The sequence below is a fragment of the Acinonyx jubatus genome, chromosome B3 (genome assembly GCF_027475565.1).
Source record: "Acinonyx jubatus isolate Ajub_Pintada_27869175 chromosome B3, VMU_Ajub_asm_v1.0, whole genome shotgun sequence".
NCBI classification, from domain to species: Eukaryota; Metazoa; Chordata; class Mammalia; order Carnivora; family Felidae; genus Acinonyx; species Acinonyx jubatus.
Window position 1 is genome coordinate 47468361 of NC_069386.1, and position 18190 is coordinate 47486550.

General features: G+C 42.2%; 2 protein-coding genes across 5 annotated transcripts in view; one reads left to right on the forward strand and one right to left on the reverse strand.

Moving 5' to 3' along the window:
- The window catches only part of TEX9 (testis expressed 9), a 205103-nt gene extending 188824 nt beyond the window's left edge, over positions 1-16279 (reverse strand). The window contains exon 1 of the mRNA XM_027067321.2: positions 15970-16279. The gene's annotated coding sequence lies outside the window, so the exon portion shown is untranslated. The remainder of the gene's footprint in view (positions 1-15969) is intronic.
- RFX7 (regulatory factor X7) overlaps positions 16211-18190 on the forward strand; it is a 132240-nt gene continuing 130260 nt past the window's right edge. Inside the window, exons 1-2 of one of the 4 annotated variants that reach the window (XM_027067317.2) lie at positions 16211-16844; positions 16996-17161. In XM_027067317.2, the coding sequence (XP_026923118.1) occupies positions 17001-17161 (161 nt within the window). In that variant the 5' untranslated portion in view covers positions 16211-16844; positions 16996-17000. Of the gene's footprint in view, positions 17162-18190 lie in introns of all 4 variants that reach the window. The other 3 variants (XM_027067316.2, XM_053223983.1, XM_053223984.1) reach the window with 3 other exon arrangements.

Here is an 18190-nt window from a genome sequence, read left to right on the forward strand (position 1 = left end):
ACCTCAGAAGGGGTGAATATATGTTTGAAATTCCCACAAACACTCTAGGATTTCCCAAGTGATTATTAATACCTTCCTCTCTTTCTCCTTTTTTCAGTCCTAGGGTTGTCATTTGCAGGAGTTTGCTGTCAGATACCTCTGTACACTCCCAGAGCTTTCTGAGATAGCATATGATGAATCTCCGAATTTTCTTTGCTTGTTGCAAACAAAAATTTTTTCCTTGCCGTGATTGGTGCTTATTTTACTGTTTGCTGTGCTTCAATTTCAGCCTGGCAGGGTGTGAATGTCCTCCCATGCTCTGATCAAGGGATCTCCTGCAGCAGCTGCCTCAGGGGCAGTGTGGCTTTCGGTAACCACAACCTGTACTTTATCAGATTTTAAAGTGGTGGCACATGGTCACCAGGCTGCTGTAACTTTTGGGTTTTGGGGCTCCTATCATTGTCAGGGCCCTTGCCCTCTACCATCACCCCTTGTCTTCTCTTCTCCTCCCGCACCTCCCCAGGAAGAAGGAAAGAAGGGAAATTCACATGGATTTGGCTCACTATGTGCTCACTGAGTGCATTATGCTAGGTATTTTCACAAATATTTTTCATCAAACCCTCAGCATGAAGGTTGTCATTCTGCACAAAGGAGTTGTCATTATCACCACTTTTACCAATTGGTTAACTGAGGTTCACAGAGGTGAGGAACTTGCCTAGGACTACAAAAGTGGCAAGAGGTAGGGCTGGGATTAGGATCCTGGACTCTAAGCTTCAAAGCCCAGAGGATCTCCCAGAGAATGAGCCTCAAGCCTGACCCACCCAAGAGTGTGGATCTGAGTTCAGATGAGAAACTGGAGGCTGAAGGGAAAACATAGCAACTCTTCTCCTTAAAAGGAATAGGGCTGGCCAAAGTACCTTTAAAACTGGAGAATTATAGGACCAGATGTCAGACCGAACAGACGAAATTGGCTGGTTTGGAAATTTTTGTAGAATCATGTAAATTTTAAATATGGATTAATCAAGTTCTCAGTTCCTGCACTATTATGGATAAGCCATTAAGTTTTCTTATTGGCCCATCCTACTTTTTTCAGGCATTGTTTCTCCCTTTCCCCCTTGGCCTAAACAAAAGGAGCTCTCTCTAATCCAATAGTTCAATAGACATTTATTTTTTGGCTACTTTATGATAGGGACTGTGTTGTCCGTATATGTTGAAGATACAAAGAAGAAGGAAAACATACTTCCTGACCTCATACAGTTCACAGTACTGAGAGCCAGGGCAGTGGAGGGCAGATACAAGCAGCTGCCAAGTAAACCTACAATTAACATATAATGTGATCATATCTTTGCAAGGTAGAGAGCTAACTCAACCAGGGTGGTGGTGGGGTGAGGAATGGATAAGGGAAGACTTCTGAGAGGATGCAATTCCTGATATGTGATTGAGCCATTCAGAAGATCAGGACCATAATTCTATGTGTAAAACTCTTTTAGAAAAAAGCCAATTCACACCAAAGTAAGGGAACAACAGGGACCTTTTCAGGGAGGGCCTGAGAAGATAAATTAGTTGCTAGCACTATATTGGAACCTAAATGAACTTTTAGTTCCCTAGCTGTCTTCAAGCTTCTATGAGGTCACTTATATGTCTGTTTCTGGGCTTCTGGATGGTTATTCTGGATTTCCCCAAGGCCTGGACCATAATCTGTTCTTCCTCATTTGTGCCTCCTTACTCTGGAACTCTACAAGGAAATCTATTCAGTTCCTCTTAACCCCTGGGTGTATTGCTCCTACCATTACTAAGCAACTATCTTATCTTCTGGAAGCCTGTACTCATGATTTCAGCTTACTTACTGCCTCTACTAGTTGCTGTGGTCTAACAGTTTCTGAAGTCTTCTTTCTCATGTGTGTCTTTCAGCTACTGTTTTTATTGCTACTGCCTAACCCTCTATCATATTCATATTCTCCAAAAAAGGAACCAGTTTGTTAATAATTACTAATCTCTTCCTTGGGCAAAGCCTCATATTCAGCTAACTCATAGGTCACTGTCTAGTCAGGGGATTGGTTGTCCTAGTGTTGGAGCTGAGCCCTGTTCCAACACAGGGGCCCAAGGTTACAAGTGACAAGGATGGAGGCCTACAACAATAGAGCCATTTACAAGTCAGCTATAGAAGGCAGCCACAGATATGGTAGGCAACCTGAAGCTAGACTGAGGAGAATGATGCTATAGATACGCAGGAGCCACTATAAATGGAAAACAAAAAACATACTAACATCAACCATAATATTCCCTTGGCTAACTTCAGGTAATAGTAAGGGGAGAAAAATGGTGAGAACCTGGGAATAAGTACATACAAGAAAGAACACAGAATATAAGTACATCCAAGGAAAGGAGACATATTGGCCTACTTCACAGGAAATTATCTTTCCTGAGGCTCTTAAAAAGAATGTCCAAAGACTTTTATTTTCAAATATACGAGATGAGAAGCAATGTCACAAAGATAGCAACATAGGTTGTTACTGATTTTGGTTCCCCTCCCAAGAATAACTAACATCTATTCAAGCACAGGATACCATTGAGTGAATACTAGAACACAGGATAAGGCTGAAGCACCCCACTGTACCTAAGAGACCAAGACGGACTACATTAGAAGGGTAAGAGAAGTGCCTACACACGGACCACATTGCCCTCCCCCAGGCCAGTGCAGCACCATGCAGAGAGATTTCCCCTGAGCCTCTGGTTCTCCAGTGGGAAAGAAGAATCCAGGGGACAACTAGTGCACCCAATATTGTGGGTTGCTTTGTGGGAGCACCTACTCTGATCTTACCTCATGGGGATTGCAGAATCCAATTCTTGGGAGTTTTGTTTTGTTTTCTTTTGTTTTGTTTTGTTTTCAAACTAGAAGTTTTCATAACCCTAAGCACAATTTGCCCACACCCAGACAAGGTGGTGAGTCATAGCTCCACCCACTGTAGAGAGTACCTTCCAGCCCCATCTGACCAGAGGGGCTGGCAAATATCCTTGAAGCTTATGTGGCCCAGCAGCACTCAAGCCAAGGGGCAGGTAAGCAGAGTTGATCATCCACAGACCAAAGTTAATACCCAGCATGGAGAGTTCTTGTGCTATGAACAGATACAGGGATCAATTCATAGCCAAGGGTGGTGGGAGCTCCCAGCCTTTACCAACTGGAGAGACTTTGGGAAACTTAACAGCCCACCCCACCCCCTCTAGCCCAGGCAAGGAGCTGAACCACAGCATCACCTGCTATGGTTAGTGTCTTTTGGCCTCATCTGACCAGAAGGGCTGGAAAAAACACCTGGAAGCTGTGTAGCCCAACAGCACTTGAGCTGAGAGGAGGGTGAACAGAGCTGATAGTTTACAGAACAAACAGTGTCCCTGTTCAGTCAGGGAACTTGGGGTGCGTGTTGGCTTGAGTTAAAACAACAAAGAGCTTTGCTGACATTAGAGCTGTTTCTCCTGCTGTGCCCAGGCAAGGAATCTAATTCATAGCCCTGCTCATTACTGAATATAGCCTTTGGCCTGTCTGAACAGGGAACCTAACATGAGCATATGGAATGCTCCATAGCCCATTCAACAACACTATACACAGTAGCACTTGAACAGCAGTGGCTTCACCCACTGATTTGGGTCCCTAAACAGTGAGCTGTACAAGCCCTGGGCTCCATCCTGCTGTACTGACAGGGCAAGGAAGTTAATTCATAGCCCCATTCACCACTGAATATAGCACCCAGTTCTGACCATTTAGTAAGCCTGATTGGAAAGTCCAGGCAAATACAGAGCCCATCCTACAACCTCACTTGGATAGGGAACAAAGCCAAAAGCCCTACCCAACAGTTCTCAACCAGTGAGGTACCCCCTCATCCCTGTCCTCAGAGCTGAAAGAGTTGCCTTGTCCCCCAAAAGATCATAATATCAGACCACACTTGCCAGAGGATATTCCCAGCAGACACACCCAGACACCCAAACTGAACTGACTGGTAAAGAACTGTCTCTGCCAAAGCAAACCTGTAAAGTCTGGAAGAGGAGTCAAGTTACTCAAATGCACAGATGCCAATATAAGGAATCAAGGATTATGAGAAGTCAGGTAAATATGAACCAAAAGAAACTACTAAAGCTCCGAGAACTGACCCTAAAGAAATGGAGATTCATAAACTGTTACACAAGGAATTCAGAATAATTCTCTTAGGAAAGTTTAGTGACCTACAAGAAAAAAGAGACAGACAATTAAGTGAAATTAGGAAAACAATACATGAACAAATGAGAAGTTTGACAATCAAACAGCAACCGTCATCAAAATAATAAAACAAACAGAAATCCTAGAGTTGAAAAATATAATAATTTAACTGAAAAATTCAATGAAGAGTTTCAAAAGTAGACTTGACTGTGCAGAAGAAAGAATCAATGGCTTGGAAGTAATAAAACACTGGAAATTATGCAGTCAGGGTAGGAAAAAAAAAGAATGAAAAATAGTGAAGAAAGCTTATGAGCACTACAGGGCACAATGAAAGGAACCAATAATTGCGTTATGAGAATTCCAGAAGGAGAAGAAAAAGGGACAGAAAGTTTGTTTGTTTGTTTGTTTGTTTGTTTGTTTAGAGAAAGAGTGTGGTGGTGGGAGAGAGGGGCAGAGGGAGCGAGAAAGAATCCCATGCAGGCTCCATGCTCAGCACAGAGCCCGACACAGGACTCCATCACACAATTCTGGGATCATGACCTGAGCCAAAATCGAGAATTGGATGCTCAACTGACTGAGCCACCCAGGCAACCCTAGAGAGTATATTTAAAGCAATGATGGCTCAAAACTTCCCAAACCTAGGGACCGAAATGGACAGCCAGATCCATGAAGCCCAAAACCTTAAATAGGTTGAACCTGAATAGGGCTACACTGAGACACATTAAAATTACATTGTCTAAAGTCAAAGACAAAGGCTTTTAAGAGTGGTAAAGGAGGGATGCCTGGGTGGCTCAGGTGGTTAAGTGTCTGACTTCAACCCAGGTCATGATCTCATGTTTCATGAGTTTGGGCCCCATGTCAGGCTCTGTGCTGACAGCTCAGAGCTTGGAGTCTGCTTCAGGTTCTGTGTCTCCCGCTCTCTGCCCATCCCCCGCTCATTCTCTCCCTCCCCCATCACGCTCCCCTTTCCCCTGCACCCCCCCCCGTCTCTATCAAAAATAAATAAACATTTAAAAAATTAAAAAACAAGAGTGGTAAAGGAAAAGAGGATTTCATAAGACTTTCAATGGATTTCTCAACAAAAACTTTTCAGGCCAGGAGAGAACAGGATGACATATTCAAAATATTGAAAATAATTCCTGTCAACCAAGATTCTATACCTGGCAAAGTTGTCCTTCAGAAACAAAAGAAGGATAAAGACTTTTCCAAACATGAAAACTAAGGGAGTTCAATGCCGCCAGATTTGCCTTACAAGAAATGTTAAATGGGGTATGCCTGGATGGCTCAGTCAGTTAAGTGTCCGACTGGGTTTCAACTCAGGTCATGATCTCATGGTTCATGAGTTCGAGCCCCACATCAGGCTCTGTGTGGATAGCACAGAGCCTGCTTGGGATTCTTTCTCTCCCTTTCTCCCTGCCCCTTACCTGTTCTCTCTCTCTCTCTCCCTTTGTCTCAAATAAATAAGTAAAAGAAATGCTAAATGGGAGTTCTTTTAGTGGGAGCAAAAGAACACTAATTAACACCATAAAAAACATAAAAAAGTTATTGTAAATCTCACTTTGCAGATGACATGATTTTATATGGATAAAATCCTAAAGACTCAACCTAAAAACTATTAGATCTAACCAATGAATTCAGTAAAGTTAAAGGATAAAGATTAACATTCAAAAATCAGTAACATTTTAGGGCACCTGGGTGGCTCAGCTGGTTGAGCCTCCAACTCTTGATTTCAGCTCAGATCATGATCCCATGGTCATGGGATTGAGCCCCATGTCAGTTCCACATTGAGCATGGAGCCTGCTTAAGATTCTCTCTCTCTCTCTCTCTCTCTCTCTATCTCTCTCTCTCTCTCTCTCTCTCTCTCCCCCTCTCCCTCTGCCCTCTCCCTCTGCCCTCTCCCCTACTTGCTCTCTCTCTCTGTCAAAAAAAATAAGTAACATTTCTATACAGTAACAATAAATTTTCTGAAAAAGAAGTAAAGAAATAATCTCATTTATGATAGCATCAAAAACAAAATACTCAGGAATAAATTTAACTAAGGAGGTGAAAGATCTCTACTCTGAAAAGGCATGTGATGAAAGAAATCAAAGAAGACACTAAATAGAAAGGTATCTTGTGTTCAAAGGTTGTAAGAAGTAAAATTGTTAAATGTCAATACTACCAAAAGCCATCTATAGGTTGAATGCAATCCTTCTCAAAATTCCAATGGCATTTTTTTTACAAAAGTGGGAAAAATACTTCTAAAATTTATATGGAACCACAAAAGACTTTGAATATCCAATAAGTCCTGAGAAAGAAGAAAAATCAGGAGACATCACTTCCCGATTTTAAGCTACTCTATAAAGCTATAGTCATCAAATAAGTATGATACTGGCGTAAAAACACAAATAGACCAAAGGAACAGAATCAAGAGCTGATTAATAAACCCAAGTGTATACAGCCTACTAATAGTTGCCAAGGGATCTAAGAATACTCAATGGAGAAAAGACAGTCTTTTCGATAAATGGTATTGGGATAATTGGATATGCACATGCAAATGAATGAAACTGGAAACCACTCACAAAAATTTCTTAAACCACTCACAAAAATTAACTCAAAAATGGATTAAGGACTTAAGTGTAAAACCAGAAACTACAAAACTCCTAGAAGAAAACATAGGAATAAAGCTACTTGACATGAGTCTTGGTAATGATTCTTGGATATGACACCTAAAGCACAAGCAACAAAATAAAACATAAACAAGTGATAGTACATCAAACTAAAAAGCTTCTGGACAATAAAAACAACAACAACAACAAAAAACACCAAACAATCAACAAAGTGAAATAGCCTATGGAATGGGAAAAAAAAAATTTGCTAGCCATATATCTGATAAGAGGTTAATATCCAAAATATAAAAAACTCATACAACTCAATAACAAAAAACAAAACAAAAAAGAAAACAACCAAAAACCAAACAGCAAACAATTAAAAAATGGGCAGAGGACCTGAATAGGCAGTTTTCCAAGGAAAATATATGAAAGGATAACAGGTATATGAAAAAGAGGTTCAACACCATTAATCATTAGGGAAATGCAAATTAAAACCACAATGAGATATCACCACACGCCTGTTAGAATGGCCATCACCAAATAGACAAGGGATAACAAATGCTGGCATGAATGTGGAAAAAAGGGAACCCTCGTGCACTGTTGGTAGAATTGTAAATTGGTGGAGCTACTATCAAAAACAGTAAGGAGGGGGGTGCCCGGGTGGCTCAATTAGTTAAGCATCTGACTTCGGGTCAGGTCATGATCTCGCAGTTGTGAGTGCAAGCCCCATGTTGAACTATGCGCTTACAGCTCAGAGCCTGTTTCAGATTCTGTGTCTCCCTCTTTCTCTCTGTCCCTCCCCCACTCGTACGCTGTCTGTCTGTCTCTTTCTCAAAAATAAACACTAAAAAATAATTTAAAAAAAAACAGTATGGATTCTAAAAAATGTAAAATGTAACTACAGTATGATCCAGAATTCCACTTCTGGGAATATACCCCCAAAGAAAACAAAAACAGTACTTTGAAAGATATCTGCACCCTCATGTTCATAGCAGCATTATTTATAATAACCAAGACATGGAAACACCCTAAGCGTCCATTGACTGATGAATGAATAACAAAGTTTTGATAAATATATATGTAATATATATATTCCACTTGAATATATGTTATACATGGAATATAACCAATGAAATATATAATATTCAGCCATAAAAAATAAGGAAACCCTACCATTTGCAACAATATGGATGGATGACCTTGAAGGCATTACCCTAAGTGAAACAAGTCAGAAAGAGACAGACAAATTTCTATTTTCTCACATAAAGGTAGAATCTGAAAAACAAAACTCACAGAAGAAGAGATCAGACTTGTTACCAGAAACAGAGGGTGGGGGAGGGGAAATTGGAGGAAGGTGGTCGAAAGGCACAAACTTCCAGTTATAAGATAAGTGAGTACTAGAAATGAAATGTACAACATGACTATAGCTGGCACTATTATATAAGGAAACTTAAGAGAGCAAATGCTATGAGTTCTCATCACAAGCAGAACATTTTTTCCTCTTTTTTGTTTTCTGTTTATTATATCTATAAGAGAAAATGGATGTTAACTACCCTATTATAGTAATCATTTCACAGTATCTGCAAATCAAACCACCATGCAGTACACCTTAAACTGCTATAGTGATGTATCTCAATTTTTTCCTCAATAAAACTGGGAAAAGAACACGACATAAAGAGTACAGTGAGTATAATGATTGGTTTTATGTTCAATTTGGCTAGGCTCAGGTACCCAGTTATTCAATTAATCTAGGTGTTGCTATGAAGGTATTCTGTGGGTGTGGTTAACATCCACAATCAATTGACTGTAAGTAAAGAAGATTATCATTAATAATTTGGGTGGGCTCCATCCAATCAGATGAAAGGCCTTAACAAAAGTGAGATAGTCCTGAGAGAAGAAATTCCAACCGTGGACACTGCAGTGAATGGTCTAAGAGTTTCTGGCCTCCTGGCCTGCCCTACAGATTTTAGACTCAGCCCCCCACAATCATGTAAGCTAAATCCTTTAAATAATATAATAAAATAATTACAATAAATGTTATGATAGTCATAATAGATATTATAGCAAGTTACTATGCTTACATATGCATTGTGTGTGTGTGTGTGTGTGTGTGTGTGTGTGTGTGTGTGTGTATATATATATATATATATGTATATATATTCTCCTACTGATTGCAGGGGACAAAACCTTGACAGAACCCTCCCTGCCAGTATGGAAGCACAGACTTGGAATTTGGTACCCCTAGAACCTTTATCATCAGCTGTTCCTTCCAATTAGGCCCATCTCTCTCTTCATGCTCATTTTCCTACTTCTGTTCACATCACTCTTCCCTTATAATTTGTCTCTACACCTCCTACCTTATAAACTCCATCCCTTTCCTTACTCTCTAGCTCCATCCCAAGTCCTCCATGAAGCTGTCTCTTTTTGCTCTTTTCTTTCTCTAAACTCCCTGAGTAGTTATTAGCTGTCCTATTCACTGTGATTCTTAACCTTACATATCTTACCTAACACTGTTTTGTATTTAGTATCCACCACTAGTAAGTATAAATTTGCAAATATAAATCTGAGTGTGCAAGAAATACCACATTTCTTTTTTTGTTTAAATCAAATTAAATTCACCTCAGACATGAGTGACCCACCCTCAATTCTATTGGAGTAGAAGGAAACCTAATCTCGGTTATCACTGGGCTTTCCTCCTTTCTTCCTCAGGAGTGCAACCAAACCTCAAAGACTTATGTTGAGTCTAGAACGTGGTGGTGGCGGGGGGGGGGGGGGGGGGAGATGGACTTTGACATCCTCACTGTTCGAGGATATATGGTACCTAGAAGCCAAGTAACACCCCTATTCATGAACCAAAAGTGGTAGAAGGATTCAGCCACACTAGGGTCTGAGGTTTGGATATCTCTTGGGGTGCTTCTAGGAAGCAAGGCTGGTATTTCCACTACTGGAACCCTGACCTTTGACTTCTTTCAGTTTGGGGAAATTTTTTCCTTCTCTAAAATTCCATCTACCCACAACCCCTTCCTTCCTTCTTTCTTTCTTTCCCTTGCTTACCAAATGCCCCCTCCCCCCAAACTTGTTTAACCCCCTAGCAAAATCTCCTCAAGGAGCAAGGAATCTGGAAGGCAGATTGCTAGGCACAATTCCAGGGATAACACTGACACGTCACTCTAAGGTGGTCTAGGAGGCTTCATTTATAATGTGAGTGGTGTCCCCAGAGTTGTCTAAGAAAGGGTTCCTGTCATACAGCTTTTTGCCTACAAACACAAAACTTCCTTTTTTTTTTAATGTTTATTATTTATTTTTGAGAGAGAGACAGACAGACAGACAGATAGAATGCGAGCAGGGGAGGGGCAGAAAGAGAGGGAGACAAAGAATCTGAAGCAGGCTCCAGGCTTCAGGCTCTGATCTGACAGCACTGATCCCAATGCAGAACTTGAACTCACGAACTGTGAGATCATGACCTGAAGCTGAAGTCAGACATTTAACCGCCTGAGCCATCCAGGAGCCCCTACAAACATAAAACTATCTTGAAGACTGTTTGGAATGAAGGGAAGGGAAAATCTAAGAACATAAACCAAATTAATAGCCCAGGAAGTTATCCTGGTACTCACCTTCTTTTGAATTTGTATTTTACTGCATTTTAAAAAATATATGTGGGCTGATATGTCTAGTCTTAAATTATATACTCCTTAAAATTTAACAATATTTTGTTTACCACTTATTTTTAAATCTTTCTGAGGTCCCAGCATTAATCATTGGTACATAATAGGTACTTAAATGTGCCCTGAAATGAACTGAGGAATGAGAGAGTTCATGGGTCACTGAATAGGCTCTGCCAGTTCATACTGCACAGGTGCAGACCTTCTTATTGTAGGATTGGCTCCAGTGTCTTTTCATTGTCACTTTTAGGATGAGTTAAATGTGCTTTTCCTTTACCTGCTTCTGTTCACAGCTGCTGCTAGCCTGAATTTCCAAGATATCAAATTTCAACTTGGGACATTTCTAGCCCCAAGTAAAAGTAAACACTTCTTTTAAAATTCAAGCAGATGATATTAACTTGAACCTTCTATAATATAAAGAGAATTGCAGGTCACAACACAAACATGTATATGGTAACAACAGTGTAAATTTTCTAAGTGGAGTCAAAGCAGTGCTTGGCATTTATTTTTATAATAAATAAATTTATTTTATTTATTTTATTTTATTTTATTTTATTTTATTTTTATATTATTTTATTTATAATAAATAAATTTATTTTATTTATTTATTTTATTTTATTTTATTTATTTATTTTATTTCACTTGAAAAACCAAGTATATTTTGAGAACTTTATCCCATTAATCCCTAGAGATAACCTGAAAGAATGTCTTATATAGATAGGGTCACAGAGCCAGGTTGTGACAGTGTTACCATCCTAATGCCTTGCCCAGTATTTGAATAGTTAGGCTATTTTATTTTCATAAACCATTGTTTTAATACCATAATGGAGTATTTGTGCTCTAATAGGAGAATTCAAATTTTCACATCATACTAAGTATGGCGTAAAGAAAATTTATCCATATTTGCCAACATGCACTTGGTTTTTAACCCTCTGATCTCCCTCTTCTATAATCTTGCTTTTTCTTTATTGTCCTCCTCCCCACTCCCCTACCCAACTCCTTCCCTCTAATGTTATTAAGACTGAAAACTCAATTACATTACAGCATTGGAATTTAATGTATCAACTCCTCTAAAACTATATACATTTCTAAAGGCAACAGCTTATCCCCCATACATTAATCATCACTTTCTGATATGGAGAAAGAGTTTTTGGAGGTGGAAAGCCTTCCTTCATTGTTCCCATAAATAATAATGCGTAGGTGATTACATATTCTACTTTCAACTCCTAGAAGGAAAAGTTTGCAATGGAGGAGGCAGAGGAAGTAATGATCAAAGGAAAAAGGATGAGGGAATACTTTGTTGTTTTTGTTTTGAGAGAGAGAGCACGCATGCATGCTTGAGTGGGTATAGGCAGATAGAGAGGGAAAGAGAGAATCCCAAGCAGACTTCATGATGTCCGTGAAGAGCCTCAGGTGGGGCTCGATCCCACAAACCATAAGATCATGACCTGAGCCAAAACCGAGTCGGATACTCAAACAACTGAGCCACCCAGGTGCCCCTACTTTGTTATTTTTTAAACATTTTTTTAATGTTTATTTTATTATTTTTGAGAGACAGAGACAGAGTGTGAGTGGGGGAGGGGCAGAGAGCGAGAGGGAGACCTAGGATCTGAAACAGGCTCCAGGCTCTGGGCTGTCAGCACAGAGCCTGAGGCAGGGCTTGAACTTCGGAATAGCTAGATCATGACCTGAGCGGAAGTGGGTCGCTTAATTGACTGAGCCACCCAGGTGCTCCCCCCCACTTTGTTACTTTCAAGGGGGAATAAAAGAATAGGGTAGAACCTTATCTTTTTCATTATTGTAAACCACCATAATTTGTAGAAGTGAAATGTACACTTTGAGTACATAACCAATGTTTACTATTGATGAAACCTATTTTAGGGTTCATCTTTTGTCAGAACAATTATAACTAATAACCCAGAGTAACATCTTGTAAAATGGGCTTGTGTCTCCCTCTCTTTCCTTTCCCTCCCCTATACAGTCAATCTGATACTGAACACTAAGCTAACACTGACTGATGCATTATTCACTCAGCCTATGTGCCCTTTCATGGCTTCACACCAGTGCTTATGCTAAAATCCTCTTCCTTCAGTGCTCTGCCTATTGAACTTCTTCTATTCACCCAATGAGACCCAATTCAAATGCTAGCCAAGAGACCTTCTCCAGACAGCTCTTTTACCCCAAACAGGACCAATACCTCCCTCCACTATGTCTCTGTAACATGAGTTGACATGATTCTATTTTATAACTCATCATCTTGTATACTTAATATATGTTAATATGTCTTTCTGTCCTAAAGAATGTAAACTATGTCCAGTTCGGACCAGGTTTTTATATAAGTATGTATATATGTGTATTTTTTTGGCCCAATATTATATATCAAGCATGATAGATATATGATAATTGTAATATGCTGTATAGTCTGGATAGTATAAAAAGTTTACAGTTTCATAGAAGAGACAAGGTTTACAAACATAAGAGAGCAAGATGGTATAATGCATTGGGATAAGAAATTTAAGGTTAAGTAAATACTGCATTCAACAAATATTTACTAAACACCTAGGAGTAAAAGGAATTGTGTCCCAGGACTACCAGGATAAATAAAACATAGTCACTACCTTTCAGGTGCTCACAATCCACCTTGTAGAGATTCTTTATACGCATATACCACTTTCGTGGTTTAGATGTCACCTTACATGTTGTTCCTCATAACAATTCTGTGACGTAGGTCACTAGTTTCATTTTTATAGAGATGGAAACAGAGGATTTGAATTCCCAGGTCTTCTAACTCCAAGACCAGAGTCTTTCTTCCCCACTACATCAGTGTTTCTCAAAATTTTCCACTGGAGTACACTTTCACAAAAAGAATAGACTTATACTCCTCAGGATTGGGAAATATAAGCTCAAAATCTAATGTTATCTTAAAACTTCATGTTTACTATAATGTTTTCCATTACTTCTCACTGAGTCAAAATGAAGGTCTAGGAAAATGAGCCACACTGATTCTGGGTGATTCAGGGACCTTAGTATAGGGTTTCATCACCACAGGGGTACACATACAATTTCAGAAGTACTTGGCTACACTGCTACCTTTATTCAGTGTCTAGGTTTGGCTCGAGTCCCTATCCAAGATTTTGGGTAACTTGGTCAGCTCTCTTTTAGGTTTCTAATGGCATGATTTTAGTTATAGCCCTCTCTGAAGACTGCAATAGAACACACTCTACTCCCAAATGTTAAAGGAGCAGTGGGAGACAGATCCTTTCCTTCCTGCAAAAATGTCTCATTCTAGCATTTAGGTCTCTTCAATCTGATACAATTTGCCACTCATTGCTGGTTGAACCTAAGAGTCACAGATGTCTCCTCCAACCGCCTGTTGGTTCTTGAAGGCCCCAAAGGCTCAACAATGCCCACTCAAGCTAAAGCACCGCCCTTCCTTCATCACCCCAGGGCAGCTCAGGGTTGCAGCTCTGCTGAGCCCTCTAGTGGCTGCTGGGGTGACATAGCTCTTTCATGGAACCGATAAAAAACTCTCAAAAGTTGCACTCGGGAAGCCAGCCTGTGTGACACCCACTGGCGTACTTAAAAAAAAAAAGTCTAGTTTCTCAGCTTCCTTTTCTTAAGGGCCTTTGGCAGGTCTCAGATACATTATCTTTCTTGAATGAAATCCCTCACTCCCTAGTATCTCTCCCTCCCAGGGTGTGGCAATGTGAAGCCATCATACTTTCTTAGCGAGGTAAAAAAATTAGAATCTGGAGGACTAGGCAACTTTCCCCAATGCTTTTCTTTCTTTCTTTCTTTCTTTCTTTCTTTCTTTCTTTCTTTCTTTCTTTCTTTCTTTCTTTCTTTCCTTCCTTCCTTCCTTCCTTCCTTCCTTCCTTCCTTCCTTCCTTCTTTCTTTCTTTCTTTCTCTCTCTCTGCTTTCTCCATCTTCCCTATGGACATGGAATTTATATATACACTCAAGATTTTTTAGTATTATCTCATGTTCAGCATGGGTTGCAGATTGTGCAATTAGACTTCCAGGATCAAACTCCCAGCTCCTTCATTTACTAATTGGATTACTTTAAGAATGCTATTTAATCCCTCCAAGCTTCTGTTTCATTTGTTTAATAGGAGAATTTATAGGAGAATACCTATATTATATATAGTTTGGGAAGGAATAACTATGATAATGTATGGAAAATGCTAGGTCTGGCAGGCTGAAAGTGCTCAGCAAACATTAGCTAATTGTTATTCTTTTTCAAAGCTTCTATCTAAAGCTTCTATCTAGTGCACACCATGTCTATCAGTTTGGTACAGAAAAATACTGTCTGTAGAGGACACAAAGGTGCATATGCAAAATGAATTCATAAACAACCTATATTTTCCTAAAGTGGCTAAGCTAATAGTGACCTTAGGTTATAGGAAAGGGGACCAATTTGTATGAAACAATCAGTGCAAAGAGTATCAAGCTGCAAAGGAAACCAAGCAGCCTGAAATCCTCATGGAGGAACAGTGTTTTGTACACAGGTGTTCCTCCTACTCCACCACCCCTGACCATCTACAAGCATTCAGGGTGAATCTGGGAGCCAGGCCTGAGGGCACAGCGGTGCAAAAGCAAGAGAGTTCCAGGGCAAGGCAGGGCACAAAACACTCCAAAGCCAGGAAGCCCAAGCCAATCAGATTGCTCACCCAGGACTCTAAGTGGTGGCAGAGCCTCATGGCCCAAAGTCCAAGCACAGCAGGAAAGTGGCCAGAGAACCTGATAGGTAGAAACCTGATAGAAACTGTTAGAAAAGTTAAAGCTGAGAGCTCACAACACCCACAGGCCCAGAGAAAGGTCAGTGTGAGCTGAGCAGCTGTTCCATCTGGTGCCAGAGGCCTTGGCGGTTGTCTTCTACAGCCAGGCAGTTTAGGCCTGCCTGATGAGCCCCACCTAGAAAAGCCAATTCTTCTGCTCTTAAAGGGGACTTGCTTGTTTCTAGCAGGGTCTTATTCTTGGTAGACAAAACTGTCTCTTAAGTGTGAATGGGAAGAAGGGCACAGAGTGTGTGTCCAGGGGTTCAACTGGCTCCAAAGGAAGGAGCTTATGTCTGAAGCCTGAGCCTCCATGTTGCCAGAATTGCATGTGTTTCTTTCAGAGGCAGGCAGGGGCCTTGGCTGCCAGGGACCCTGACAAGCCGCGACTTGAGCTGTGCCTTAGAGCCTGGGTTGGCTTGAGAGTGGTATAGAGGAGGGAGGGAGGGCATTCCTGGAAAGGGGGTGGGGTGGGGAGGTGAGGGGAACAGCATGAGCAAAGGCACGAAGGAAGAATGAATCTGCTGCGCGTTGAGAATGGCATGGAGACTTCACTGATTGGAGCCGGGAGTTCTTGCAGGGGGATGGAGGCAGCTATGATTGGATAACTAAAGTGGGGCCAGATTTGGAGGGCTTTGAATGCCCGACTGAGAAGCACTCAACCCAGCTCCTGACTTGCGATTTCCGTTCAAGACTGAATTACCTAAAGGGTGGTTAATTCCAACGGGTGTTCTTCTTTGGGGGCTTTGGAAAAGTCAGCTTATCTTCTTACCTGCTTCAATTCTCTTCGCTTACCCAGGGAGAAGCAATAATCACTCGTCGAGGGCAGAGGGAATAATATTGATTAATTTCACTTTTCTTGATTTGAAGATGCAAGGGGAAAAAAAAAACAGAATCCCATTTCCACGCCAAATATTATATTTGGTTTCTCCTCCTCCTCGTCCTCACGCAAGTTCTCTTTCTCTCGCCAGCACCTCCCCCACGTTTTCCTGCTCTCCTCCACCAGCTTGGCCAGTCCCCTCCTCTGCCCGGGCGGCGCGCGATTCGGGCCGAGCTGGCCCGCGCCTGCCCTGCGCACCCGTGCGCCCCCCTCCCGGTCCCCTGCGCCCGCGCCCGCGCCCGTAACCCGCACACGCTGGTCCACGCCCCCCCCCCCCCCCTCCCTCGGCGGAGCGGTAGGTGTTTAGCCGTCTGCGCCGGGCCGCAGTGCGGCTGCGCGCACTAGGCTGCCTCCTGGGCTGGCTGGGCAGCGGCGGCCGCTGTGGCGGCGGGGCCGGGAGCGAGCGGCGGCGGCGGCGGCGGCGTGGGGAGTGGCGTGGAGCCGAGCCTGGGGCTGCAGCAGCGTGGGCCCCCGGAGTAGAAAGCCCCCAGGGCAAGAAAGGAAGGCCGGGCCGCGGAGTCCCTGAGCAATCGTTCTCGGATTTGGGGGAGCCTTGCCGCCCCCCCCCCCCACCTCGTCTTCAGACGTCCCCTTCTCATCCCCCTTAGCCCCGGCCGCTGACGGGAGGAGGCGGCGGCGGCGGCGGGGGGCTGAGGGGCGCCGCCATGCCTCTCCCGCGGTGAAGCGTCCCTGCCGTGAGGAGCCGCTCGGTCTCCCCGGTGATGTCCCCCAGGCGGCAGGCGAAAGCGACTCACTCGAGCCCTGGGGTAAAGGCCTAGCTTATTCAGCTTCCTTCCTCCTCCTCCTCCTCTTCCCCTCCCCCCTCCTCCTCCTCTCCCCCTTCGTCCTCCCCTCCCCGTCTCTTCCCTCACCCTTCCCCGAGCCCCCATCTTCCCTCCCTCCCTCCCACCCCTCCAGCAGCGATGGCAGAGGAACAACAACAGCCGCCACCACAGCAGCCTGATGCCCATCAGCAGCTTCCCCCCAGCGCCCCCAACTCGGGGGTGGCTCTGCCAGCCCTTGTGCCTGGGCTGCCAGGGACAGAGGCCAGCGCGCTGCAACACAAGATCAAGAACTCCATCTGGTAAGAGGATCCTCCATCGCCGGGGTAAAAAAGCCCAGGCACATTTCTGCTGCAAACGGGGTGGGGGGCGGCGGGCGGAGGAAGAGGCTGAAGCATTCATTGAATGTGGGTATCCAGAGTCGGGTGCATTTTTATAGGACCTCTGGAGGTGTGGGGACTTTGCATCACCTCTGGTCTCCATAGCCCCCCCCCCCCCCAAATGCTTTTACCCCCTCAATTGTGAGTGTAGATAAGCAAGTCATTTGTGGTGTTCATTTATGTGTAAGAGGAATATGGGACGAAATTAAGTCATGTTGCATGATCGTGGCATGAATTTGGGACTCAGGAATGTGAAATGTGTTTACTCCTTTTTGCAGTCATACAGAGAGGAAGAAGTGTATTGTGAATTTTCACCAAACAGACATTGTGCGTAAGAATATTAATATGCAGCACAAAACCTAATGTGGCTCTTCCTTTCGGTTGGTTTAGCTGCTATTTCTGGATGTTTTTGCCTTCTTTATTCTGAGATTAAATTTCCTTTCCAGGGAGTTTATTTGCATGATTGTGAAGAAAGGGCTTTTTTAGTATATGATATTTTAAGGTGGCAGTTTACACTGTAAAGTGATTTTTTAATTTAAAAAGATGTTTTATTTTAAAATGCTTGCCATTTCATGCCTTTTTCTTTTTTTAAAAAAACCATGGGTGAGATATCCTTTGCTATTTCTGTGCTTGCTTGTATGAGAATTTACAGTATTTCAGCATTAGGTTAAACTCTGACGGACTGGTGGCAATCTTTTAATAATTAAATACATTGAGTTAAGTCTATCCTCTGTTAGAGCCATTGTAAATATTCTTTGAACATGAACTTGCATTATTTTTGTAGGATTCTTCATTAACTGACATTTTTAAAAAATGTAGTACTGTTTTAAAAGTGGAAAGCAATATTTGGACTTTGGTCTAAGAGATTGCTTTTAATAGACGTTTTAAAATAGAATGTGGTGTAAAACAAGCTCTGATTTTAAAAATGAAATACCACATGTCCATCATTGA